Source organism: Sceloporus undulatus, chromosome 2 (genome assembly GCF_019175285.1).
Source record: "Sceloporus undulatus isolate JIND9_A2432 ecotype Alabama chromosome 2, SceUnd_v1.1, whole genome shotgun sequence".
Classification (NCBI taxonomy): Eukaryota; Metazoa; Chordata; class Lepidosauria; order Squamata; family Phrynosomatidae; genus Sceloporus; species Sceloporus undulatus.
In genome coordinates, this window is record NC_056523.1 from 334,144,152 (window position 1) to 334,170,971 (window position 26,820).

Sequence of the window (26,820 nt, forward strand, 5' to 3'; positions counted from 1 at the left end):
AAGCGATCTAAAATCATGACCCCATCGCTAGCCGCCATGACCCTAAAAGCGATCTAAAATCATGACCCCATCGCTAGCCGCCATGACCCTAAAAGCGAGCCGACCCCGCAGCCAGCAGCCTGGCTGGCCTTGGTCATAGAAAGAGGTAGATTTAAAGCTCAAGAAACCAGTTCTGGGAGTTGCCCTAAAAGCTTCGCAGGCATCCCAAAGAGAAGAGGACAAAGAAGTAGCCGCTCTCCTCATGAGCCAGGGATTGAATTAGCAGCTCGGCCATTGAGATGTTTGCCTTCCTCTGAAAGGTGCCAGACCTCTTCTTTGAGTATCCATTGTGTAGGTTTCAGCTTAGACCAAAGATAGCCAGGTAGCCATAGCCTGAGGTTATGTTCAGGGCTATCAAAGGACCCCGATTTCTGCCCTGGTGGGGCTGGTTGAGCTTTGAGTTCCAAACCTCAAAACCTTGCTTGTAGGGCTGCTGCTCCAGGCTGGAGTTCCCTGAGCCTTGAAGCCAAGCTGACTGTCTCTCTCGGGCCTCTAAGTTAGCTTTGCCCGCTGGAACTCAGCTCCTGGCCACCGCGGCCGCCGCTTGCTTTCCCGGTTCCCGCGGCCGTGTTTCACCATCCTCCATCCCTCACATCCCTCGCTTTGGAGAAGACTCCTAAGGTCAATATCCCAAGGGTGCCTCTATCCTTTCTCCTTTACTCCCGAACTCGCCCCCTCCCTTGCTTTAGCATTGGATGTGTGTGTGTGTGTGATCCCTTTTGTCGTGTGGCTTTAATAAATGTCCAACTCATTGGCATTGGAGTCTCTGTTTCTTGGGTTGGACTAGATGACCTCTGGGATACACACAGGGACACGATCCGCTGCGTGCGTCGTTAGGACTCGCCTCTCGTAAACGTGAGCTAATTAAATCCCCCTCATTCGATCCTTCCTAACACATTGTTCTTTGTTCTATTCTCTGGAGCAGCAGAAAACAAGCTTGCTCCCTCTGCAATATGACATCCCTTCAAATACTTGACCAAACCAGAATAGAGTGGCACTATTGCTTCCCTCCATCTAGACACTATACTTCTATTGGCAAAGCCTAAAATGGCCACAGCAATATGAGGAGGTGCGACTGCGTTTCCGCACTGGACTGGTTCGTGTTGGAAAATATGAGAAAACGAAAAAGGGCCCATGACTGGGTTTGGGGGGTGGTTGTGGTGGCGATCAGAGAGGCCTCTGAGTGGACAATCCTGCTTTGCCTCTGTCCGGCTGGCCGGAGTCCCTCTGGCCAGAGCAGAGAGTGGCCAGCAGCAGGGCTCCTCCTGGCTGCTTAGCAGCGCCACCTGGTGCCCACTTGGGAGAGCGCTGTGCCTCGCAGGGAACAAGGGGGCTATTGTCCAGCTGCTGCAGCCGCCACCATGGCCGCTTGCGGTTCGTCCTCCCTGCGAAGGCCCCAGAGACCTCACCCTATGCAGACGCATGGACACATGTGTGCCAACCAGCCATGCACAAGCACACACACAAACACACCCCTGTGCATTGTCCTTGTGCCAATGGAGAGTGGGCAAAGGCCTCCAAATTTAGAATCAGGCCAGGCCAGCGAGGAGAGCAAACACTCTCTTCCCAAATCCTGGCAGTCTTCGCATTTGCAAAAGAAGCCAAAGGAGGACACTGGCACCAGGGGGGACAACTGACCAATCCTCCCGGCAACCACGGCTCCGAATTCCGGGGCTTTCCAAACAGTCAAGATGAACCTATGCAGAAGGTGGAGGAGGAGAGGTCAGTCTGCTGTGACGACCACATTGGTCAAGGCAGTGGTCAAGCCCAGAGGGCATCCGTGGCATTCATCAGCATGACCTCTCCTAACCCTCTGGACAGGAGCTCCCAGCATCCTTAACTAAGCCTCCGGCCACCCGGTCCAAGGTGCTCCGAATTCTGGGGCTTTCCAAATGGCCAAGAGGGGAGGAGAGGTCATTCTGATGCTGCGGTGGCCACACTGGTCAAAGAGGCAGCCCAGCCCAGAGGGCAACCATGGCATTCAGAAGCATGACCTCTCCTAACCCTGGCGACCCCGTGTCCGTCCATCTTTCCAAGGTGGCACTGACCAGGGACCCCTCATGATTTCCATGCACTGCAAAATAGTAATAGGTGTATTGCTTTTGTCAAACTCAAAAGTGACAGGTGACCTGCCCCCTTTTGGGTCTTAGTCCCGCCTCCTTGATTTGTGGGTTCTAGGTCTTGAGGTGTCAACTTTCTAGGGGTGCTACTTTTGGCGGTTATAGATTTGAGGGTGTCAACTTTAGGAGAGTTCTAGATTTTGGGGTGCTAAGTTTGGGAAAGGGTCACACATACTCCGAAATCTATGCTTCGCGCAAAGAAAATGGCTGCCACTTGTCATGTTCAAACGCGTGCCAAAGCTGCGCTGAGGGTCTGACAAGTACAGGTCCCGTTCCTAGCAGCCAGGGGGTCTGAGCACCCCAAAAAAACCATCTTTGGCACAACCAAAATGGCTGACCTCTTGGGGTACAGGGTTGGTTCCTATGGAACTCTAAAAGTTAGCACCTCAAAATCTACTCATAATGCAGCAGCTGACCAGGCTGTTGTTGTGGAGGAAGGCAATGGGTGAGTGGGGGGCACAATGTCTCCCCCAGCCCCTCACGACATGGAAATCTGGTCTTTGGGCAGAGGCTGGATGGCTGTCAATGGGGATGCTTTGACTGAGAGTTCCTGCATGGCAGAACGGGGTGGGACTGGACGTCATTCTGGTCTCTCCCAACTATGATTCTATGATCACTTCAGCATCTTCATCAGGGGTGACAAATCAATACCTTGATGTTGGCATCAGATATGCTTTTATGGAGAGTTCCTGCATGGGAGAATGGGGTTGGACTGGGCGGTCCTTCTGGTCTTTTCCAACTCTATGATTCTATGCTTATGTGTGCGCCAAGGGGCACGCTGGCAGCCTCCCACCCCACTGCTCTTGGGGGGGAAAGCTAAAGCAAGGCTCCCTGCATGAGGTGCCCCCGTTTTCCTTTGCCCGGAAGGGAGCGATGGACCAGCAGCACTCCCAACTGACCACTTCCAAAGGGGAGTGGTACAAGGCCACCAGAGGAATGGTGGGCAGAGCGCAGCCCCTCAAGCTGTCTGTGGGCCCTTTTGCCCTCAGAGCAGGAGAGGGAGGAGGTGCGCTGCCTCCGCTGCTAGAAGAGAAGTGACCAGTGGGGCTCTGTCCTGGGCCCAGTGCTGTTCAACATCTTTATCAATGACTTGGATGAAGGAATAGAAGGCATACTTATCAAATTTGCAGATGACCCCAAATTAGGAGGAATAGCTAATACTCCAGAGGCCAGGATCAAGATTCAAAATGGCCTGAATAGACTAGAAAGCTGGGCCACAGCTAAGAAAATGAACTTCAACAGGGAGAAATGTAAGATACTGCACTTGGGGGGGGGGGGGAATGAAATGCAGAGATACAGTGGTACCCCGGGATACGAAATACCCAGGTTACGAAATTTCCGGGATACGAAAAAATCCCATAGGAAATAACTGTTCTGGGTTACGAATGTTTTTTTGAGTTACGAAAAAAATTTTTGGTGCTTTTTGGCGCTTTTTCGCACGAAACGCGGCTTTTCCCCATTAGCGCCTATGGGTTTTCGGCTTGCGAAGGCTTTTCGGGTTACGAAAGCGGCCGCGGAACGAATTAATTTCGTAACCCGAGGGAGCACTGTATAGGATTATGGGGGACACCTGGCTGAACAAAACTACCTCTGAAAGGCATCTGGGAGTCCATGTAGACCACAAGCTAACAAGGCCAATGTGATTCTAGGCTGCATCAATATACTTCACTATACTTTGTGTCCAGATGGAGGGAAGTAATAGTGCCACTCCCCGAGAGGAAATGCCTCCGTCCCCCTTGACTCCCCGGGAAGCCCCCCAAGACCCCTCTGATCAACGGTCAAGGCGGTCCCACTCCACAAGGCTTTATTTTATTTTAGGGTGGCTCCGTCGGTGGGGTGCAGCCTTGGTCAGCCGGGCGGCCACTCCATCTGGCGGCCCCCCAAGACGTGGAGGTGGAGGTGGTACACGGATTGGGCCCCGTGCTTCCCATCGTTGATCACTGGAAAAAAGAAGAGAAGGGGGGTGGATAGATGGACGGATGGATGGATGGGAGGAAAGGGGCAGCTGGCCTGGGGGGCTAGCTGGGGGGACCCCAGACCCGTCTTTTCCACCCAACTTGGCCCTGCAGCCAAGAAGCCACAAGATCTGGGTCTGGCTCTCACCCTCAAGGGTCAGAAAGGTGAGGTCAAGCATGGGCTGCTGACCCCCAAAAGTCCACCTTGCAAGAAGAAGAGGAGGTGGAAGGTGGGTCTTCCTGCTGACGAGGAAGACCCCCTTCCTCTCGTCCAGCTCTGTACACCGCTGTCACCAAAAGTGTGTGCCCACCCTGCGGGGAAGGTCCTGAAAGTGAGGGTCTCACTGTTCCCAGGGGGTCTCGTAAGCTGTGGCAGACAACTGGACCCTCAGGACCCTGAAGGCCAAGTGAGGAGACCCCTGTCCTTGGAAAAAGAGGCACAGCTGCATAGCAATGGCGGGGCGCACATGCGTTACTTACCCACGCGGAAGCCCTCCGAGAGACCCTCCGCCTTCGCCACTTTGGTGGCCACGACCAGCAAGTGTCCAAGGAGCTATTTGGGGTGGGGGGTTAGAGGAGGCGGTCAGTGGGGTGGGGTCCCCTCATTGGGGTCACACACACACACACACGGCGCTTAACAGTGTACACTTAGGGACCAGGAAAGCGATGGTGGGGTTTGGTTTCTGGGGCCTGAGGGGCAGTGGGGTCACTAAGGGGCTGTAGGGAGTGCTGGCTGCGTCAGGGGACCCCCCTAAGTTGGGGGTGACCCCACGACTCCTCAAATAGCCATCTGCCAATGGGGATTCTTTGACTGAGAGTTCCTGCATGGCAGAATGGGGGGGTTGGACTGGATCAGGGCCCTTTTTGGGGTCTCTCCCAAGTCTGTGGTTCTATCCTTCTAAGAAAGAAAGAAAGAAAGAAAGAAAGAATAGTGCGCCACGTTCTTGTAGCTCCCCTCTTCCACTTTCATTGATTCTATCATTTTATGGCTCTATGACTCTATGGATTGCTCTGTCTGTCCCCCGTTGCATTGTGGGATTCGTAGTCGAAGGAGGGGCGTTTAGAAGGTTCAGCCAGAGGGAGCCCCGGGGCCTCGCTGAACTACAAATCCCACAATGCAACAGAGGAGAGAGCTAGAGCTATGGCAGGGGAAGAGTGTGAAGGAGAGGCAAGGGAGGGGGCGCCCGGGGGCCAGGCCAGTGCCCCCCCCCGAGAGACCCGGAGGGGGCTGTAGCCTCGTTGCTGCACTCTGCACATGCCCCGGAGCCTCTGCCGGAGTGACCGCCGACTGACCTGGCCATCATCGCTGGGGTCCGCTCTGCTGAGGCGGGGGATGGGCTTCCGGGGGATGACCAGGAAGTGGACCGGGGCCTGAGGGGCCACGTCCCGGAAGGCCACGCACTGGAAGGCGGAGGAAAGAGAGGGGCCATGAGGAGGGAGGCAGCCCGAGTCAGGACTCCAACTCCCAGGAGGCCCTGGGGCAAAGGGAGCGGACCTGTTCGTCTTCGTAGAGGAAGCGCGTGGGCAGGGAGCCCTCCAGGATCCGGGAGAAGACGGAGCGGCCGGGGCCGGGGGCCTCCGGAGCCTCCTGCTCCTGCTCCAGGGCGGCCTTCCTGGCCTCCGCCACCTCGCCCTCTCTTCCGGGGGGCTCCCGCGAAGAAGCAGCAGCCCCGAAGGCCCTGCTCCGGCCCTGCGAAGAAAGGAAGCCATCGTCAGCCCCGGCGGTATCCGGAGAGAGGCCTCGTCTGCCCCGTCGGGAAGGACCTCACCTGCGGCCAGGAAGAGAGCAGCAGAGCCCTCCGGAGGGGCGGCGGCGGCAGCAGCAGCAGCTGCAGCAGGACTTGCCCGGCGGCCATAGTCCTTCCTGGCAACGTTTGGCCCCAAACGCACCAAATCCCCCCGGATCTCACCGAAGAGGCAGCCCAAATGCCCCCAAAGTCCCCGGAATCTGAAGAGGGCAACAAAACGTCGCCCTGATTGAAGACCAATAATTGGAACTGATTTCAACTCCCAAAATTCCCATTAAAACCAAGCAAAGAATCTCTCAGTCCTTCTAATACTTTGAAGGTGTTTATTTTGACATGAAGGGGCTCCAGGAAGCTTTGTGCCACGGCTCAGTGCTAGGGAATCCTGGGAATTCTAGTTTTGGGAGACATTTAACCTTCTCTCTCAGCAAACTCTGGTGTGACAACAAACTACAATTCCCAGGATTTCATAGCACTGGGCCATGGCAGTAAAACTGGGTTGTCTCTGGAGTGAAGATGCAGCCTGAGTTGGGTCCAAGACACACTGCAGAAATAATCCAGTTTGAGAGCGCTTTAGCTGCCCTGGATCAGTGCTAGGGAGCCCTGGGATTAAGTGTAGTTTTGTGAGAAAGAGCTCTGGTGCCACCATGAACTACAATTCCCATGCAGCTGAGGAAATACGCTTAAGTCTAGGAAAGCTAGGCTTAAGAGGGAGTCGGGGGCTGAGAGAGAGCGCTTCCTGAGGGCGGGGGCGGCGCCCACTCTCCAGTCCTCTCTCTGATTGGCTGAAAAGTGTGAGTGTGTGAGGCTGCCAAGGGTTGGTGGCTCTCTCTCTAGCCGCCAGCCTCGCTCTCAGAGTCAGGGCTGGAGCTGAAATGGGCCAAAGTCACCAAAACGGCACTGAAATAGAGCCAGGCACCAAAATCACACCAAAAGCTCTGAAAAGTCCCCGTTTCCGTGTGAAAGTCACCAGATTGGCAACGGCGCCCCCTTCTGGCGGAAGAGCAGGAGGCGGGCCCAGGGCTGGCCCTGGCCTTCCCTCCCTCCCCGGAGCCCTCTGAGGCCAAGGCACCAAGGAGGCCCCAGGAGGACCCTGGCAGCCAAGCCAGGAGAGAACAGCAGATTGGAAGGAGTGCGAAAGGCCTTGGAAGAGAAAGCCAAGGAGGGAGGAAGGAAGGGGGACGCAGCCTCCTCGGAGCCGGAGGAAGGGCAAGGCACAAACCCTGAACGCCGCCAGGCCAATGGTTGGGCCGCAAACAGCCTTGTTGTTGTGAACTGCTGCCTCCTCCCTAGGGCCCATTGCCCTTGGCGCCCCCTTCCCCTCCAGGCCCAGGGCCTTTCTTTCCCAAGGCCCACTTCCTCCTTCTCCTGATGTGTCTGGGCCTCTGGTCTGGGCTGGAGCTGCTCCAACCGGGGCCCATTGGGCTGCTGCCCAGCCAGGGCCCCCCAGCCCCTCTTCCTTCCCGCCCGGCTTCCAGGTCCCTCCAGGGCAAGGGCAGGGGATGCAAGGCCTTGCAGGGCTCTGACTTGAGGGCTCAGTTTGTGCATCTACTTCCCTAGTTGTTTTGCAGACATCCTTCCTGCTCCTTGTGTCCTTCATACCTTGCGATCCTCAAAGTTAAGGAGACGAGGGCTCTGTGTGAATGCTGTAAAGTCAACAATAAACAACAACAACAACCCCCCAAACCCAGAGGCCTCTTTGTGAGCGGTCAGGCATTTGCATGTGGCCCCCTGCAAAGCTGCGGGGTCCGTCCCTTCCGTATCCCCATTGCGTTTTCCTCTGGGAAGGGGACTTGCATCCAGTCCAACCCCCGTCTTCTGCCATGCAGGAACTCCATCAAAGCCCCCCCCCCCCCATTTTGACAGATGGCTATCCAGCCTCTGCTTAAAGGCAGCCTCCAAAGAAGGAGACCCACTCACCACTCTCTTAAAGCCTTTTGAAGGGAAGCAGGAGAAGGCCACAGGCCCTTTTCTGCCCAAAAGGGGCAGGGGTTTGGGGAGCAGTAGGGTCACCCCACTTTTAGGTGTCACTTGGTGTGGTCCCCACTGCTAAAGGGACTCTTCTCCAGACCGGGAAAGATGGGAGTCTAAGCACAGCCCAGGGTTAGGAACAATGGGAGCTGCAGTCTAACTGCAAGGGAACAACTGTACCCCCAAATCATGAAGCAGCTGGCAAGGCAGGCGGGGAAGAGAAGTGCCAAAGGGAGGCAGGAATGGGGGGCGCTGGGCGCTTGGGGGTCTTCCCCAAGAAGGTGGGGTTGCTCAGCAGCCTGACCACTTTGGCTGACCTCCGACCCCTGCAGGCCCTCTTACTCCATCCCCTGCAGTCCATGGGCCTCTCTGCCCTCCAAGGAGAGGGGGATCCCATCCCTTTCCAGAAAGGAGACGGTGTCCTTTTCCTCCCTCTGTCATACTTTACTCCAAAGTACCTACAGGAATAATCATAGTAAGGATTATTAGACCAACAACAACATTTATTTACAACTTCCAACAAAGGGGTGGAAGATCAAAGATGTATAATAAAAACCCAACAATGAAAGACAACAGTGTAGAATGCCGCAAATACGTTATGCGTTAACTGCTAGACTAGAAAGGACAAAAGGTACATCAAGTTGGACAGGGCTGGGCTCCAGTACGACCCAACGGTCAGAAGGCAGACTTAGAACTGGTCAAGACGCTAATTGTGTGGATTCAGAGAGAGGGTCCAAAATTAGTAGTAGTAGTAATACTACTACTACTACTGCTAATAAATGTTATTTATATGCTGCCTCGCCCAGAGGATTGAGGCGGCTTACAATCACCACAAAAATACAAGGTAAAATACAATATACGTTAAAAGACAATCCGTTGTTCCCACCCAACTAAACCATAGTAAAATAACATTAAAACAACTGTTTAGTTTAAGAAACCAAGCCGACTGGCAAAAAGAACCGAGGGGCGAGTAGTTGTGCGTGTTCTTGCAAAAGCCTCTCTCTTGGGTGGTTATTCAGGGAATTAAACTAGGTTTCAAACACACGGAAGAAGCGCTGGGGAAAACAACCACCACATTGCTTTGGATTTGAAGAAACTAAGATTTAAATGACCACAAGGGTTGATACAAACGGGGCAGGCAGGGAAAGGCCACGGTAAACATGCAGATTTGGGAAATCAATGGGATGTATTTTGCATGTTGTTATTTTCTATATTGTTGCAAAAATAATATATATATCTATATATATAAAAATACAAAATGCCACAAAGGAAAAGGAGGAGGAAGATGGCGCCTCCTCCTCCTCTTTCCAAACTGCCTCAATGGTCCTCAGAAGCCCATGCGCGGTTTCTTCCGTGCCAGACGCAACCCCTGGGAAGCGAAAGGGGCGGCCTGGCTCTGGCTGCCCTGGCTGGACGCCTGGCTCAAAGGCAGTGCCTCTGCCTTGTCCATATCCACCTCCTCTTTGGCCGGCTGGTCCCAGATGGCCAGGTACTCTCGCAGCGTCCGGCGGCGCTCCCGGGGGATGCCGCGCGCCTGTAGAGTCTGTGAGGAGAGCAGCTCCAAGGGGTCCTCTGACCCACCGGCTTCCGTCCCTTGAGAAGAAGGAAGGGATGTTACGGAGAGTCCCTGCCCCTCGCTGGCGGGACCAAGAGGCCTGAGCCAAGCCGCTCTCCCCAGGCTGCCCCCTTGACCACCATCCTCCCACCAGCCAGAAGAGTCACTCAGCTCCGACTGGCCGCTGGAAAAAGAGGTGAAGCTGCCAGAGATGCTGCGGGGTCCCCTGGCCTTCTTCATCCGCCTCCGGCGCTCCCGCAGCACCTCCCGCTTCTGCGCTGCCGTCATGCCCAGCTTCTCCTGCCACCAGCTGCCCCAGCCACCACCCCACGTGGCCTCCAGCCGCTCGCGAAGATTGTCCTGGCGTTGGGAGGGCTGTGGCAGCGGCGGCAGGAGAGGGTCGGGCCCCTTGCCCAGCTGACCCCTCTTCCAGGGGAACACCAACTCCTTGTTCTGCATGGCTTGGCGCAGGCACTGGCGGACCTCCTTGTAGAGCGGGATGTTCGCCGGCCGCTCACGCAGCTCACGCCGGTTGAACAAATAGTGCTGGCTGAGGGTCATTCGGGCTGGCGGCTGGCTCTGTGCCTCCGGGGGCAGCTCTTCCCAGGCCTCCAGGAAAGCCCTCAGCCAGCGGCGGTAACTGACCATGGTGGGAGCGGTGTCGGCCGGGCCAGGGATCGGCGTCATGGAGGAAGAAGGGCGGGTGTCCTGGCTACGTTTCTCCATCTCATAGCCGCCGTTGGGGTCATCATCTTCAGGATCCAAGGGTCCCGGTTGTGTCTCCTCTTCCTCCGTCTGGTGGACCAGTAGCTGGTAGAAGAGGTCGCCCACCTCAGACATCTGGAAAATGAGCAGGGCCTGGCTTTGTTGGCCCCACTGACCCAGGGCAGCCGCAATGCCTGGAGGTGGAAGAAAGAGGGAGGCAACTAGGAACCAGGAAAGGTTGGGGCAACACTAAGGGGCTCAATGGGGACAAATGTGGGGTCCCTGAATTAATCTCTAGGTCCTACAAGGCAACTCTGTGGCCAACGTCTGACAGACACTGACCACAGAACTGCGATGGAGGAGCTACAAAGGCCCTGATCCAGTCCAACCCTCATTCTGCCATGCAGGAACTCTCAATCAAATATGGAGAGATGAGTGTACTCTAAAAGCCAGACTGGGCATTGGGACATCCAATGACCTCTGCCACTTTCTCTCCCCGTAGGCCTGAGCGCCAAGGAGTGACCGCTGTCCTGGGCATGGTCACTGTGGGAATACAGTTAAGAACCCAGAGGCCTTTGCATAACTAGGGACCACCTGGTGTGCGTGTGTGTGTGTGGCGGGGTCTTAGGGATGCTAGACCAGGTGGCCTCCTTCCTGCAGGAGATGGCAGGGGCAGGGGTCCAAGACCCCCAGCACCTATCTTAGAGATGGAGGAGACCACAAGGGCCCTGATCAAGTTGAACTTTCTTCTGCCATGCAGGAACTCTCAATCAAAGCATTCCCATTGACAGATGGCCATCCAGCCTCTGTTTAAAGACCTCCAAGGAGGAAGACTCCAAAACACTTCAAGGGAGTGTGTTCCTTTCAAACCCACAGAGTGGACGATGGGGGTCCATGGAACAGTTACAGGAAGCCAGGGGAGGAAAGGCAAGGCGACTCACCAGCGCAAGGGAGAGCGAGACGCTGGCTCAGGATGCTTTGCTGGAGGGGTTTCTGCAGGGGGAAGTGTGGCAGGCAGTCCTTGATAGATGGCAGCTTCTGCGGGGGCCCCCACAACTGGGGTGGGGTGCTAAGACCTGTAGAAAAGGACCAGTCAGCAGGACCTTCCCCTCCAGAGCCCTCCCTCTGTCCCTTGATGGCCACCGCATGGATTGCATGGATGCAAAGAGGTGACGATGACCCCTTGGACCTACCTGTGTACTGGAGCATCAGCAGCTCCTGTGAGTGATGGGTGCCCAAAAGCAGCTTGTGGCTCTGTGGAGGACCCCTGGCGGGTGTCAGCTGCGCATAGACGGGGGGCCGCTCCATCATGTGTTCCCAGCGGAGGAGAGGCACCAGCGGAAAACGCTCATCCAGCAAGCAGAGAGAGAACTGGGGGATGGAAGAGCACCCGGATCAGGCGGCGAGGGCGACGCCTGCGCAAAGGCGTGGAGAGATAGCTGTGCCACCTCCATGCCGGCGGGACGTTTTCTTCCCCTCCCTTTTTTTTATTTACCATAATTAATAACTTAAAGGACATATATTCTCAAAATTTGTTACAGGGGAATTATATTATACCCTATAAATTTAGTATACAGTCCTACATGGCGTCCATCTTCCTTACTGGGCCCCTGATCAATCTCTCTATCTACTAAGGCATTTTCCATTCTTGAAGTATTAAATCTCATTGCAATTTTATTACAAATCTTCTAAAACACACACACACACACACACTCCCTCTCTCTCTCTCAATATCCTTATGGTTTAAGTAAAAAGTACCTACAGACTGTATCTACATAAACTTCCCACATTTTTCTTGACAATAAACCCTACCGCTACTAATTAAGCACTGTCTTTATTTTCCCCAAACGAAGTATTTATCAAGGTTTCCTCAGCACAATTCTTCATTTCTACTACTATTGTTCATATTGTTTTACAGGCGCATGATACGCAACTTTCAGGTTACTCTGAAGCCGTGCAGCAATAGCATGAATCACATTCTGCCAAATTCTGTAATTTCTGCAAACCAGGTGACCTCTCCCAGCCCCGCAAAGTAGGTCAGGCTGGGCCCAAGAGCTGTGGGAAAGGCTATGTGCTGAGAAGGCAAACTGGGGAAGAAGAGGGGTCTCTGCACAGGGGGACCCTTAAGTCCATATCCCTCTGTGAAGGGCCCAGAACTGTCCATCAGGGTAGGCCAGACTTACCTGAGTGGCCACCAGGTGATGGTACGGATGGCCCTGGCCCAGGTACTTGGAGAGGATGAGCCGCTCGCCGCGCTGGCACTCCGCTTCAGCCCCCATCTTGAAGAGATCGAAACGGGAGCCAGAGGGCACCTGGAGCCAAGGGGGCAGCGTCAGCATCCTAATGGGGCACATATGCGCACAAACAGCCCTTGGTCTTCTCTGGCATTCCTCTTGCACCCTCTGACCACTCACGACCACAGAATTGCCTGTAGGACCTAGAGATTCCTAGAGAGAATACTCTACTAGGCCTTTGTAGCTCCTCCAGCACAGTTCTATGGTCAGTGTCTGTCGAACATTGATCACAGAGTTGCCCTGGAGGACCTAGAGATTCCTAGAGAAGATACTCTACTAGGCCTTTGTAGCTCCTCCATTGCAGTTCTATCGTCAGTGTCTGTCGGACGTTGACCACTGAGTTGCCCTGGAGGACCTAGAGGTTCCTAGAGAGAATACTCTGCTGGCCTTTGTAGCTCCTCCAACACAGTTCTATGGTCAGTGTCTGTCGGACGTTGACTACAGAGTTGCCCTGGAGGACCAAGAGATTCCTAGAGAGAAGACTCTACTAGGCCTTTGTAGCTCCTGCATCGTAGTTCTATGGTCAGTGTCTGTCGGACATTGCACTGAAGGACCTAGAGATTCCTATTTGTGGTTTTCCTATATTCACGGTGGTCTTGTGCCCCTAACCCTAACAATTATGGTGTCTACTTCTCAGTACTGGAGACTCACCCTCTGGTCAATGCCCACCAGGCCGGTCCGGTCAGCCAAAGTGAGCACCTGTGGGTGGGCGGTAAACTCGCTCCAACGCCAAGTTGACGGGTCGCGGAAAAACATGGTCTCCTTGTCCCAGTGCAGCAGTTGAAGTCTAGCAAGAGAGAGAGAGAGAGAGCCCCAGATTGTCCCGAGTGCAAAGGAAACCCTCTTCCCTCAGTCAGCCTCTGCCCTTTCTCTCTATGGCAGTCTGCCCCAACCGTGCCCAGTTTCTTCCCAAAACAGAGGCCCATAGGCGCTGCTGGCTGCTGAGGCCGCTTCTTGACCGGCTAGACCAAGGGCTCAAGCCCCCCGACCCCTGGTATCAGGGAGAAGAGGAGGTGACCATAATAACCCTACAAGGCCTCTGGGACCAGGATACAGGAAGGACACCAGCCACCAAGTGTTTCTTTTCCCTACGTCCAGCTTGACCTGAGGACGGTGGGACTGAAAGGGGGTCCTCCTCTGAAGCGGTCAGCAGCAGCCCTTGCTACATCCATCGCCTGGTTTTAAATGGGAGATGCACAGAGGCTCCCTAGATTTAGAAGGCTGCTTGCTAACACAACCTTTTCCCCCATCCCAAAATACTATCATCACCATCATCCTCGCAATCTCTTTAGTCTTTCCCCCTTTTAACCCCTGCCTTCAGGTAGTTGCAAACCCTGCTAGGACCCGACAGTGTCTCAGCCTTTAACTGGTCCCCCCAAAGACCCTCTCACGGCCTCTCACGACCCCAATAACGCCAAGCAGGAACAATCAGGGACCCCCGGACCCCTCACCTGGCCTCCACGTCCCACAGGTAGACAGCTCCGGCAAAGGTGCAAATGGAGAGTTGGCCTGGCAGGTGTGGGCTGTGTAGAGAAAATGCATTGCCATCAGCAGGAGAGGATGGGATATGGGGTTTGCTGCTCCCCAAGCGACAGCCCCCCGACGAAGAGACCAAGTGCAGGATGACACAGCAAGCCATCTGGCCGCTATGCTGGGGATTCACGCAAGTGGGCTTCCCAACGCCAGCTCTGTGCTCTTCGAATCCTGGCACTGCAGGAAAAAGTGGGGTGCAAATAAAGTGGGCAGACAGAGGGAGGCAGGGGAGAGGACCCCCTTCCTTTAGGCATACCTGACAGAGATGGAGGAGCAGGGGTCGTCGGTGCCGACGACCTGGAGTGCTTCCGGTGCTTCCCCAGGCTGCATCCTCCATGCCACGCAGTGATAATCCGAGCGCACTCCTAGGAAGTCTGCGTTTTGGGGGAGTAGAGCACACAGTGGCTGGCCTGAGCAAGAGTTCAGACAACTCAGAGGTCTGGAGGGGAAGGGGATGGAGGAGAATCCATATTGCTCACCTTGGCCATCCACGCGGGCAGCTGCCACTTGCCGGACCGCACCGTTGAGCTCAAACTGCGCAGGGTGGCCCCGGATCCGAGGCATCAGGGAGCAGCGGGTGTCCAGCTTCAAAACCACATCTTGGAAGCCTGGAGTGAAGAGCTTAGGAAAGGAAGTAGGGGGCAAGAGGGAGGAAAAATGGGGAACCAAGCCCAGGAGAGGATGCCCAGGGACGAAAGGGTGCAGGCGGCAGGGAGACCACAAGAGTTAGACCCCTGGGTGTCTCCCCTTCCCTATCCCTGGTGATTGACAGGATTCGCACACACATACACTGCCAACGCCACTGCGCAAAGGATACAGAGGTGGTTCATGGCCGACCCGGATGGATACACCAGGCATCCTCTGGGGGTGGGTCCGATGCTCCCCCCGCCGGGCAGCCAAACCAGAGCGCCCCCCGTGGGGGTGTCGTCAAAGGAGAGGCACTTCCATCGCTCAGCCAGGTCCTCGTGGGCCCACTCAGCCACCTGCTCCAGGGGCACCTCAAATAGCCAGTCTCGCCACTGGTGGGTCACCGTGCGCTGGTGGCGCCAGGACAGGAAGCGGGGGCAACTGCAGGGAGAGAACAGAAACCATGAAGCACCTGCAGTGGGCCAGTTCGGAGGACCTATCTACTACCTGCCCTGCCTGCCAAGACACCCCATCTTCCCCTTCCTCTACAGTAAGCCTGGGGGAGTGGGCTGGAAGGTGGCAGCAGCACCCAAAAAAGTAGTGGTGGGCACGTGAGAACTCCTCTGGGTTTTTCTCTGGGTCACAGGAATTCAAGGTGTGCCCCCTGGAGCCCCTTGGAAAGGCATACTGCCAATGCTTGGCTACGTTGGGCTCAGGGGGATGCTTCAATACCCCCACCGACCCATGTCTGCAGCCAGAAGCACCCATACTGGGAGAGCCCATTGGTGCTGGCCAGGAACAGAAGAGGAGGCCTGGACTGAGGCTGCACTCATGACGGGTCGGCACCTGAGACTGCCTTTGACCGGCAGAACACCATTCCCATTCCTACACAGACCCAGAATCTGGGAAGAGAGGAGAGCAGCAGGGGCCGCAGTGGTGTTTCGGCGCACCCTCCAAAGCCCTGTGGCTGAGCGTCCCCTGAACTCAAAGCCTCCCCCGGATGAGGAAGAGAGGGCTCTCACTTACTTCTTGGCGTCCTGCTGGGCATTCAGGTCCTTGAGGGTGCGGGTCATGCGGCAGACATGGCCCTGCGCTTTTGCCTGCAAGGGGATGGGGGTACAGGAACAGTCAATGGCCGTGTGGGCAGCTGGAGGTGTTCATGAGCCCCTGCAGCAGAGCAATGACTCCATCTCCCTGGATCATCCCAATAGTTCCCTGCGCACATCTTGACGGACACTGGGTGGGCAAGATGGAGGACCTCTTTCAGCGGAGTGACTGGTGGACAGTCCGTGAGGCTGAACTGTGGCCTGAGGAGATGGACTAGATGCCCCCTGGGCTCCATGGCTGAGCCCACCCCTCACTCACCGGGACCTGGGACTCTCCCAGGTGGAAGTTCTCCTGGAGGAGCTTCGCGGTGGCACCAAAAGCCACATCCGGATGGTCCCTGAAGAAGGAGCTCAGCTGCAGGGAGGAGGAGAGAGAATCATAGAACCATACAGTTGGAAGAGACCCCAAGGGCCATCAAGTCCAACTCCATTCTGACATGCAGGAATTCACAATCAAAGCACCCCCTAAAGATGGCCATCCAGCCTCTACGTAAAGACTTTCAAAGGAGGAAGCTCAAAGGTAGCATATTCCACTGTCAGACAGCCCTTACTCTCAGGAAGTTCCTCCTAACGTTCAGATGGAATCCCTTTTCCTGCAGCTTGCATCCATTGCTCCATTGGGTTCCTATTCTCTGGAGCAGCAGAAAAACAAGTTTGTTCCCTCCCTAGATTGTGTGACACACCCCTTACACAATATTTACATACACGGGCTATCCATATCACCTCTTACATCTTCTTTTCTCCAGGCTAACATATCCCCAAGGCTCCCTGAGTCATTCCTCATAGTTCTCCATGGTTTCCCAGACCCCTTCACCATTTTTACGTTGCCCTCCTTTGGACCACGCTCCAAAAATCTTCAAACAATCATCTTTAAAATTGTCGGTGCCCAGAACTGCGACACTATACTTCCAGGTGGGGCCCTGCACCAGAGCAGAATACCAGTGGACATATTACTTCCCTTATCTAGACCCAGGGGTAGGAACCTGCGGGCCCGCGCGGACCGGATTGCAAGCCCGGCGATGCCTTGGGACCGGCCCTTAGACCAGTCCTGCTGCCCGATTGTCGCCGGGGGCACTTTGTGCAGTCTCGCACACGGACGCCATGGTGGCCGGCAATCTGTCTATAGAAGCCTTCAGAAACAACCTGCATGTTACTCTTAACACTTTTTTTAAAAATCAGCCAAATTTTTTTGCGTATATTCCGCCATTTTTTCATTTTAAAAAACGTGCCCCTCCATTTGACAAATGTTGTTCCTACATTTGTCCCAGTTATTTAATTTATTTAACTTTTAAACAATTATTTAATTATTTATTTTTGGCCTTCGGACCCCCCCCCAGTTGTCTGAGGGACAGCAAACCCGGCCACCCGGCTCAAAAGGGGTTGCCTACACCTTGATCTCAGACACTATCATTCTTTGATGCAGCCTAAAATCGCATTGGCCTTTTAGCTGCCGCCTCACACTGTTGACTCATGTTCAACTTGTGGTCTACTTGGACTCCTAGATCCCTTTCACACGTAGTTTCATTTCGCCAGGTTCTTCCCCATCACTCTATATCTGTGCATTTCATTTTTCCGCCTAAGTGCAATACCTTACATTCTCCGTGTTGAATTTCATTTTGTAGCTTTGGCCCCGTTTTCTAGTCTATTCAGGTCATTTTGGATCTTGATCCTGTCCTCTGGAGTACTTAATATTCCTCCTAATTTGGGGTCATATGCAAATTTGATAAGTGTGCTCCCAACTTTGTCCTCCAACGTCATTGATAAAGATGTTGAATAGCACTGTGCCCAGGTAACAGAACGCCCACACTGGACACCCCACTGGTTCACACTCCCTCGCAGGAGGAAAAAGAAACCATTGTTGAGCAGCCCTTTGGGTTTCGGCCGGTCAACCCAATTACAGATCCATTTAACCATTTCCTTTTGTCTAGCCCCACATCCTTTTACAAGCTTGTTCTGAAAGAATGTCATGGGAACTCTGTCAAAGGCTTTATGAAATCAAGATCTACTACATACCACAGCATTCCCTTCATCTACCACCAGCATGCGTCATTTTTATCAAAGACAGGAGATCCAGATTTCTGCATGACTTCTTTCTCCTGAAACCCATGTTGACCTTTTTGTGATTATGGTAATTGCAGCATGCCCAGAGAGGGTCCTCACCATTTCAACTGAGAGCACCTGGGTACGGCCACGTGGTGTAGCCAACAGGCGTCTCAGGAGAGACCTTTGCTGCCCAGTGGTCTCCCAGTGCTCCCAGTTTGTCTGGCAGAGAAGATCTCGTTCAACGAAACTGGGAACCACTGGGGAGGCCAGGCCCACAAGGCAGCCAAAGGTCCTCTACCACATGCAGGTTCCATCTTGTTTTTTTTTTTTTTACCGCTGCCCCAGAGACGGTCTCACCACTGAAAACTGGACAACCCTCTACCCTCGCGACGTGTTGGTGGAGTCAACTCTCTTGGACAGATTCTTGTTCTTTAAGCAGCAGGTCGGATGTAGTCATCTGTCAACTGCTGCTGGATGCTTTGATTGAAATTTCCTGCATGGCAGAAGGGGCTTGGACTGGATCCGGGCCCTGATGCTATCTCTTCACACTCTTACGACTTCTATGATTCTACTAATCCCACTGGGAAGAAACAGCCGCAGCTCCATGAGACCCAGGCACGGGTCCAGGGAGCCGAGGCTGCAAACATCAGTGCGCAGAGGGCAGATGAAGCACAACCAGGATTGCTGGCTGGCGAGCGGTAGCCCCAGCCAGAGCCAAGTGCATGTGCAGCCGGTGCTGATTTAGTGCAAGGAGAGTGGCTTGGTCTACGGCCTCCAAGGCATTTCCTCTCCAACACCCAGAAGGGCACAACGACCACCTGCTCTACCGACAGCCCTGGTGGCCGGGTTGACCCTTCATTGCCTAGGAGAGTTCTGGACGACACAGGGGACAAGGAGCCCCCCACCTACTCCTGAAGGGACGCAGGACCCACTGGCCCCTCACCTTCATGGGGCAACCCACCCGGCTACTGTCAGGGCTGACCTGTGGCACAGAGGACCCCTATGGCCCAATAGAAACCATAGGAACCCATAGAGTTCAGCAAAGACCCTACAGGCACATCTCAGCTCAAAGCAGCCCCCCATTGACAAAATGGACATCCAGCCTCTGCTTAAAGACCTCCAAGGAAGGAGACTCAACAGTTAGCCTATTCCACTGTCGAATGGCTCTTACTCTCAGGAAGTTCCCTCCTAATGTTGAGGTTTGGGATCTCTTTCCTGGAGCTTGCTTTCTTGTCCATTGTCTCCTTTCCTGGAGCTCCGAAAACAAGCTTGCTCCCCTCTTCAGTGTAACACCTTTTAAACACTTTTATTATTGTTTGTTTTATTTATTACCGCTATTCCAAAGATCATAGCGGTGAACAGCAAGTAAAGCTAATTGCAAGTAGTAATTTGCCCCCAACAGTCTGGGTACTCATTTAGCGACCTCGGAAGGCTGCAAGCCTGAGTCGAGCTGGGCCCTTTGCTGGTCTTGAACTCGCACCTTGTGGTTTTGAGTGAATGGCTGCCAGTACAGGCATTTTAATCACTACGCCACCGGAGCTATCAGTACTGCAGCCACTCACTCGACAAACCACCCCCACGTTGTGAGTTCAATACCAGCCATGGGGCCCTCGGGTCAACTCAGGCTTGCATCCTTCCTTGGAGGTCTTCAAGCAGGAGGTGGATGGCCACTGTCAATGGGGATGCTTTGATGGAGAGTTCTGCACTGGCCAGAAGAAGAGGATTGGGCTGGATCAGGGCCTTCTTGGTGTCTCTTCCAACTCTATGATTCTATGATTCTTTCCATAGGTCCCTAAAAATGAGTACCCCGCTTATTGCAGGCAATTAGCTTCTACACGGCCAAACCAGTTTAGTACACTAGTAAGGGTCTTGGGCGAGGCAGGGAAGGGAGCACTGTCCCTGCAGCCCTTCAGCCTCTGTCCAGCAGGCAAGCATCCCGCAAGGTGCCCCGCCCCAGGCCGCCTCCAGGAGGGAAGAGCTCTTGAGGCTTCTCAGTTCCCAAGGCAGGGATTTGGGCAAGGTGGGGTGGGGGACAGGTATGAGCCCCCAGGGCAAGCAAAGCCAGCAAGAGGTCTGTCCAGAGGTTGGTGCAAGGAAAGAGGGAGACAACACACACTGCAAACATGCACACCAACACATAGGGCATACGGCCCCCCTCTATGCTCCCTTCTACAGATGCATCTTTGCATGCCCCCTGGAAAGGCTCTGCTGTTGGGGCACAGAGTAGGCACCATAGAGCTGGAAGAGACCCCAAGGGCCATCCAATCCAACCCTGTTCTTGAATAGCCCGGGGCCCAGGACAGAGCCCCACTTGGACCACCCTAATGGTCACTTCTCTCCAGGATGAAGAGGAGCCATTGTTGAGCACCCTTGGGTTCGGCCGGTCAGCCAATTACAAATCAAGGGTGGGGGAAGGATTAGGGATGCGGGGGAGCCTGGGCCGGGGATAACACCTTGGTGGGCGGGGCCCCAATTGAGGTTGTGTGGGGCAGGGGGAGGTATGGCGTGTGGGAGACGGGACTTCCGTTCCAGGGGAAGGCGTGATAGATGTACTCATATTCTATCACGCCTTCCTGTCCCTCTCCCAACCAGAAGGACCTGAGGGTCCACTCCAACCGTGCCACAAACCCTGTCGCTGCTCCTGTGCAATGCCAGGTCCATTAATAACAAGACCCCACATCCTCCAGGATTCTCCTGGAGGACTCTAAGTGTGACCTGGCTTGCATTACCGAGACCTGGCTTGGGTCTGAAGGGAGATGCTGTGTGGGTCGGTCCTCCCTTCCTGCGGGTTCTCGTGTGAAGGACCAGCGCCTTAGGTTAGGTGGGGCGGGGGGGGGTGTGGCCTTTGGTACATAGGAACACCGTTGTACCCTCACCAGGAACCACCTCGACAGACCAACTATATCGAGTGTATTTACCTGGACCTAAAGGCTAGGGACAGTCTAGGGATTTCGTTGGTGTATCGGCCACCCGTGCATTAGCGGGACTCCCTTAACGAGCTGACACAGCTGGTCGCTGAGCTGATGTTGGAGACGCCCAGGCTTCTTGTCCGGGTGACATTCAATATCTCCCTCACGGCCCAGCTATGTTCCATCCGGTGCGGCTCGGGAATTCATGGAAAACCATGGCGGCCCTGGGCCTGTCCCAGCTGATACAGGGTCCACGCATGTGCGGGTAACAACTCTCGATTTGGTCTTCTTGTTCGAGGAGGAGATCCGTGGTGTGGAAATTGCTAATATTTCCCCCCCTGTCATGGACGGTATCATTTCCTGGTAGAGGTGAAAATCAAGGCCTCTACCCAGATCCCCCCCGGGGGTGGTGGACCAGTTAGGATGGTCCACCCTCGAAGGCTGATGGAACCTGAGAGGTTCACAACGAAGCCTTAGAGGGGCTCGCGGTTGGAAAATGACGGCGACTCTGTTGATGCCCTCTTACCGGTATCTGGAATACCGGTCTTTCTGGGGCTATATATCGAATCGCTCCCAAGCGTCCTCTCAGCCCGCTTCCCAATCGTAAGGCCTGGTATACGGAAGATCTCCGGGCGAGGAGAGGCGAGGAGGGAAGGGGCGGGTTCTGCGACGACTAGAGTGCCGTTGGCGGAGGAAAACACCTTCGCTTAAACGAAAAGGGACTCCTAGACCGGCGTTGAAGGACTATGGGAGAGGCAATAAAGCCAACAAAGAACTCGTTTCTATGGTGCTCGTATTGCGTCCGCTGAGTCACGTCCGGCAGAGTTGTTCAGGGTAGTCAGGGAGTTAACTCAGCTCCCTCTGCCCCTGAACCAGATCCTTGAAACCTTCTAAGGCCTGCTGTGACCTTTTTAATGACTTTTTTGTGGACTTAAAACTTCTCGCATAAGCGAAGGTCTGAACGCCGACGTTAGTGCAGAACCTAGGGTAGAAGTGTCCAGAGCCTCGCGGACTATGTTATTACTGGATCAGTTTGAGTTGGTGAGTTACCGATGATGTGGACAAGATCCTCGGAAGTGTTCGGAAAACAACCTGCTCTCTTGATCCCTGCCCCTCGTGGTTAGCGGCCCAGGGGGGACCGGTGGTAACATCATTGTTGCACCGGATATATAATTAACAACCTCTCTGAGGGATGGTGCGATTTCCATCGGATCTTAAATTGGCCATTGTAAGACCGATCCTAAAGAAGCCCTCCCTCGACCCCTGGTACATAATAATTATCGGCCTGTTTCGCTGCTACCATTCTTGGTGGAAGGTGATCGACTGAGGGCGGTTCGATCCAGCTTCAGGCGGTCTTGGATGAAGCTGGATTTTCTGGACCCATTTCAAAATGGCTTCCGGGCGGTGTCACGGGGTTGAGCGGACGGCCATGGTCGCCTTGGTCGATGATCTCCGTCTGGGCTCGACGACCAGGGGACAGCGTGTCCCTGTTGGTGCTCTTGGACATCTCAGCGGCTTCGCATCCATAGACCTGGTACTCCTTCTGGGGCGCCTGGCTGAGGTGGGGCAATTGGGGCACTGTGCCTCCAGTGTTCCGTTCCTACCTCTCCGGGAGGTCCCAGATGGTGCAGCTGTGGGGACGTGTGCTCCAGCGAGCGGGCCCTTAAAACTGGGGTCCCTCAAAGGAGCCATTCTGTCCCCCATGCTATTTAAATTTACATGAAACCGCTGGAGAGATCATCCGGAGCATGGGGCGCGGGGTTATCAGTACGCTGATGACACCCAAATCCTTTTCTCTATGTCTCCGACTGATGCAGTGATGGGGATGGCGTCTCTCCTCTGTGGCCTGTCTGGCAGTCAGTAATGGGCTGATGAGGGAAAAACCGACTCAAAACATTAATCCAGAGAAAAACGGAGGGTACTCAGCGATAGGTCCCCCTGGTCCAGGAATGGCGGTGTGTTTCCACCTGTCCTGAACGGGGTCACGCTCCCTGTGAAGGACTCCGTGCGTTAGTCTGGGGGTGCTTCTTGACTCGTCCCTTCGCCTGACTGCTCAGGTGAATGCGACGGTCAAGAGTACTGTTATCAGCTTCGGCTGATTCGCAGCCTGAGCCCATACCTGGGCCCAGAGGGACCTTGAGACTGTTGTACCACGCTCTGGTAAACTTCGAGATTGGATTTCTGCAACGCACTCTACATGGGGCAACCTTATACCAAACTCGGGGAAGCTGCAAGTAGTGCAGAACATGGCAGCACGGCTGGTCACTGGCGCTCCCAGGACCAGCCATTATAACCCACGGTGCTTAAAGATCTCCATTGGCTGCCTATTCGCTTCCGAGCTCATATAAGGTGTTGGTTATCACCTATAAAGCCCTAAATGGCTTGGGCCCCCGGATTCCTGAAGGACCGTCTCTTCCCCGTACATTCCGCCTCGCCACCCTCAGACCAATCTGGGCAGCAACTCCTGAAGGTGCCTGGGCAAGGTTGTGCCGTTACGGCCAGCAGAAGATCCTTTTCCACAGCTGCCCCAGCCTTTGGAAACCACCGCTGCCCATAGAGCTCCGCTCATCTTCCACCCTGTGCCCAAATTTAGGAAGGGACTCAAAACCTTCCTATTTAATCAGGCATTCCCCGTCTTACAACATCCTATGGGCCTCCCTCCTCACTCGTGGCCGTGAGGTTGGGCTAAGGGTTGTTTTTTATTGTTTTTATTTACTACTTGTTTGTTTAATCTGTTTTTTAAATTGTACACTGCTGCACTAAGGTTGCATTTGTAAGCCGCTTGATCTATGGAAGGGCGGGGTATAAATAAAATTTTATTATTTATATTATTATTATGTAGCAATTACCTTGTCTAGCCCACATTTCACTAGTTTGTTTGCAAGAATGCCATGGGGAACCTGTCAAAAGCCTTACTGAAATCCAGATATACTATATCCCCAGCACTTCCCTTCATCTACCAACCTGCAACCACTCAGGCGACTAAAATGGTGAAGGGTTCTGGAAACCTGTCCTATGAGGAAGACTTAGGGATCTGGGGATGTTTAGCCTGGAGAAGAGCAAGGTTAAAGAAGTGATATGATAGCCCCGTTTTAAATACTTGAACGGATGTTCATATTGAGGAGGGAGCAAGCTTGTTTCTGCTGCTCCAGAGACTAGGATCCAGAAGCAGGGGTAAGCAAACCTACCAGCCCGTGGCGCGGATGCGGCCTGGCAAGGCCTTGGGACCGGCCCTGCCCAGTCCTGCTCTTTGGCCTCTCGCGTGAGGCGTGGGGCCTTTGGCCTTCAGGATGGAGGTGGGCAAGGGGGGGCAAGCAGCGGCAGGCAAGGGGGGCAAGCGGCGGGCAAGGTGGGGCAATTGTCTATAGAAGCCTCCGAAAACATGCATTTTATATTCACTTTTTAAAAAATCAGCAAATTTTTTGCTTGTTGTCCTCCATTTGAAAATTTGTCCTACATTTGTCCCGGTTTATTTATTTATTTAATTCTTTTAAAATTATTTAATTATTTTAATTGCTTTGGCCCCCCAGTTGTCTGAGGGACAGCAGCCCGGCCCCTGGCTCAAAAAGCTTGCCTACCCCTGATCCAGAGCAATGGATTGCAAGCTCAGGAAAAGAGTATTCCAGCTCAAACATTAGGAGGAACTTCCTGTAGCGCGTAAGGGCTGTTTGACAGAGGAAACACACTCCTTACTCGGAGATTGGATGGAGTCTCCTTCTTTGTGGTCTTTAAGCAGATGGCTGGATGTCCATCAGTCAAGGGGCTGCTCTATTGTGTTTCTGCCATTGGCAGAAGCAGAATGGCGGGTTGGACTGGGATGGGCCACTTGGGGTCTACTTCCGGCTCGTGATTCTATGATTCTAGAAGAAGGGAAGCCACAGCCGCACTTTTGGGTTCGTCGGTTAACCAATGGAAGTCCTGCCCTTTCAGTCGGCTCAAGGGCCTCTTCCTGACCGGGCCTGTGTCTCCCTCGCTGACCCTTGGGCCCCAGTCTTAATGCAAGCACGAAACCATGGGAGGGGATGCATAAAGGACCACTGGCAGTGGGGCCCCTGACTTTTGGGTCCCCGCAAAAGAAGAGCCGGCGAAAGATGATGCTAGGGAGCCAAACCCTCCCCATAACATTCTGCATGTGGATATGCTAAGAGGGGGGCTTACTGGGCGGCCCCTCTCCCCATTTGACGGTCTCGTTCTAAACAATATCTTGAGGGGGCATTTTTGACATTATGTAATGTAGGTGGGGCTACAACCCTATTTAAAGTTGTGAGTTCTCCAGAAGAGGCAGAGAGCCCTTTTTAGGCCATTCAAGAAAAAGTGTAGTTTGCAGAGTTCCAAAGGGTTCAAGGGCCCCAAATGCACCCATGGGGCCCACTCCTGTTCAAGGACCACCCAGCAGCCATTGCAGCCTTGACGGAAGCCCACTATTTCTTATTCAGGGTCCAGTGTTCCGGGAGCCTGGGATAATGGGCAGCTGGAGGGGCACTGCCACGGGGCACAGATAAGCTGCCCAGAGGCCACCAGCCAACGCAGCTCGCCTGCCCTGGCTTGGCCACAGGGTAGGAGCGATGGACTGGTGCACTGTGTTCTGTGGCCAGGTTGTGTTCCGGCCGGCCATTTTGAACTGCTTTGGCCTGGCCTCAAAGCCCCTAAAGCCCCTTCCATGGAGCGCTGGATGGTGGCTGGCTCTTCTGTCCTTGCCTGTGCCGCCTTGGCAAGGAGCGACTATCCCTTCGACGGGGCAGAGAACTTTTCCTGCCATCTTTCATAGAATCATAGAAACCATTGAGTTGGGAGAGACCCCAAACTAAGGGCCCTGATCAGTCCAACCCCAATTCTTCTGCCATGCAGGAACCTCCAACTCAAAGCAATCTCTATTGACAGATGACCATTCACAACTTGCTCCTACGTACCTCCACAGAAGGAACTCCGCTCTAACATCTTCGAAAAGGAGTGTGTTCCACAAAAGGATTCCTCTAGTGTTGATCTGGCATCTCTTTCCTGCAGTTTGAATCTCATTGCTCCATTTGTGCCTTATTCCTCTGGAGCAGCAGAGAAAAACAATCTGCTCCCCCTTCAGTATGACACCCTTCACATACTCTCAACAGGGCTGTCATCACCTGTGAATAGGGTTGCCATAAACCGGCTCGTAACCGGGATTTGCCTGGTTTTGGCCGCACCTGCCCGTTCCCATCCACGGGTGCGCACCAAACCAAAAACTGGACAACCCCAGTTGCAGCGGGTTGACTGCAAAACCCCGGGGCCTCGCTGCCCTCCTCCTCCTCCTCCACCTCGATGGCCGCACGGAGCAAGAGAAGCAGCGAGGCCTGGGGCAGAGGAGGAGGGTAGAGGTGGCGCCTCCTGCGCGCGACTTGCGCCCCCCTCCCGCCTCCTGCGGCCTCCTCCCTCCTTCCCGGCCTCCGAGCGAGACCGAGACGGAGGGGAGGCCCTGGCGACTCGCCGGCAGCCCTGCGCCCTCCTCCCGGCCCCCGAGGCAGACCAAGGCCTCCGGCAGAGGCCGGAAGGCGTGTGCGGGGCCGCCAGCATTACATTATGAACTGTAGGACCACTTTTTTTAAATGGAGGCGCCATTTAAAAAAATGTCCCACATTTCATTAATTTGTCCTAACATTGTCCCGTTTGGAGGTCCATGATTATGGCAACCTACTCGTGAAACTCTCTTCTCCAGGCTAAACATACTAGCTCCCTCAGTCTCTCCTCATAGGGCTTCATGGTTTCCAGGCCATTCACCATTTAGTCCCCCTCCTTTGGACACACGGCTCACAGTTTCTTCAAAATCCTTTTTGAATTGTGGGGCTCAGAAACCGGACACAGGATTCTGGACACATACTCAGAGCTGCTGCATCAGCCCTTCCTTTCTGACCCTCCAACTAAGAGTTGTTTGCTTGAGAGTTCCTGCATGGCGCATGGGCTTGGACTGGATCAGGCCCTTGAGGTCTCTTCCGATTCTGTGGCTCTATGTAAGCATGTGTGCACTTGGATGCATGCGCACACATAGACCCATGCACTTCTTGACAGCAAGTGAAGGCCTGCATGGCCAGGACAGAAGGCTGACCAGAGGCACGTCCTTTCCTGGCCGGTCGCTTTGCAGCCTGCCTCCGCAACGTTTCCAGAGATTCCCTGTGAAACACTCACTCCTTCCAAAGAGCTTTGCGGGGTTTTTTCTTTTCTAACACCTGCTCCCAAAAGTTTTCTTTTCC

The 26,820-nt window shown here is 54.3% G+C and overlaps 2 protein-coding genes across 4 annotated transcripts; both read right to left on the reverse strand.

Annotated features, from left to right (window-relative positions):
* Positions 1-3,946: 3,946 nt before the first annotated feature.
* Positions 3,947-6,135, reverse strand: HINT2 (histidine triad nucleotide binding protein 2). Its single transcript, XM_042447221.1, has 5 exons — positions 5,884-6,135; positions 5,610-5,804; positions 5,408-5,515; positions 4,595-4,667; positions 3,947-4,099 (listed from the first exon to the last, which is right to left on the reverse strand). Exons 1-5 carry the CDS (start codon positions 5,968-5,970, stop codon positions 4,008-4,010), a joined length of 555 nt encoding a protein of 184 aa, XP_042303155.1. The 5' UTR covers positions 5,971-6,135; the 3' UTR covers positions 3,947-4,007.
* A 2,177-nt stretch (positions 6,136-8,312) lies between these two features.
* TAF1C (TATA-box binding protein associated factor, RNA polymerase I subunit C) lies at positions 8,313-16,018 on the reverse strand. Of its 3 annotated transcripts, none has more exons than XM_042454355.1 (11): positions 15,910-16,018; positions 15,571-15,780; positions 14,735-14,985; positions 14,397-14,525; positions 14,174-14,291; positions 13,836-13,907; positions 13,036-13,171; positions 12,274-12,402; positions 11,284-11,461; positions 11,032-11,166; positions 8,313-10,284 (listed from the first exon to the last, which is right to left on the reverse strand). In XM_042454355.1, exons 2-11 carry the CDS (start codon positions 15,615-15,617, stop codon positions 9,158-9,160), a joined length of 2,322 nt encoding a protein of 773 aa, XP_042310289.1. In that variant the 5' UTR covers positions 15,618-15,780; positions 15,910-16,018; the 3' UTR covers positions 8,313-9,157. The 3 variants fall into 3 exon arrangements, with proteins under 3 accessions (XP_042310289.1, XP_042310290.1, XP_042310288.1); XM_042454356.1 differs by having other exon boundaries at positions 15,571-15,644; positions 15,910-16,012; XM_042454354.1 differs by lacking the exon at positions 15,571-15,780 and having other exon boundaries at positions 15,910-16,002.
* Positions 16,019-26,820: the final 10,802 nt, after the last annotated feature.

What these genes read in the sequence shown, in the direction of transcription:
- HINT2 (XM_042447221.1), bottom strand. Translation starts at nt 5,970, where the DNA reads ATGGCCGCCGGGCAAGTCCTGCTGCAGCTGCTGCTGCTGCCGCCGCCG. An exon ending in ACCCCAGCGATGATGGCCAG is followed by an intron (nt 4,668 to 5,407) that starts GTCAGTCGGCGG and finishes CACCCCAAATAG; the next exon opens with CTCCTTGGACACTTGCTGGT. An exon ending in CTCGGAGGGCTTCCGCGTGG is followed by an intron (nt 4,100 to 4,594) that starts GTAAGTAACGCA and finishes TCTTTTTTCCAG; the next exon opens with TGATCAACGATGGGAAGCAC.
- TAF1C (XM_042454354.1), bottom strand. Translation starts at nt 15,977, where the DNA reads ATGTGGCTTTTGGTGCCACCGCGAAGCTCCTCCAGGAGAACTTCCACC. An exon ending in GTCGGCCATGAACCACCTCT is followed by an intron (nt 14,526 to 14,734) that starts GTATCCTTTGCG and finishes TCTTCACTCCAG; the next exon opens with GCTTCCAAGATGTGGTTTTG. An exon ending in TGCTCCTCCATCTCTGTCAG is followed by an intron (nt 13,908 to 14,173) that starts GTATGCCTAAAG and finishes TTCTCTACACAG; the next exon opens with CCCACACCTGCCAGGCCAAC.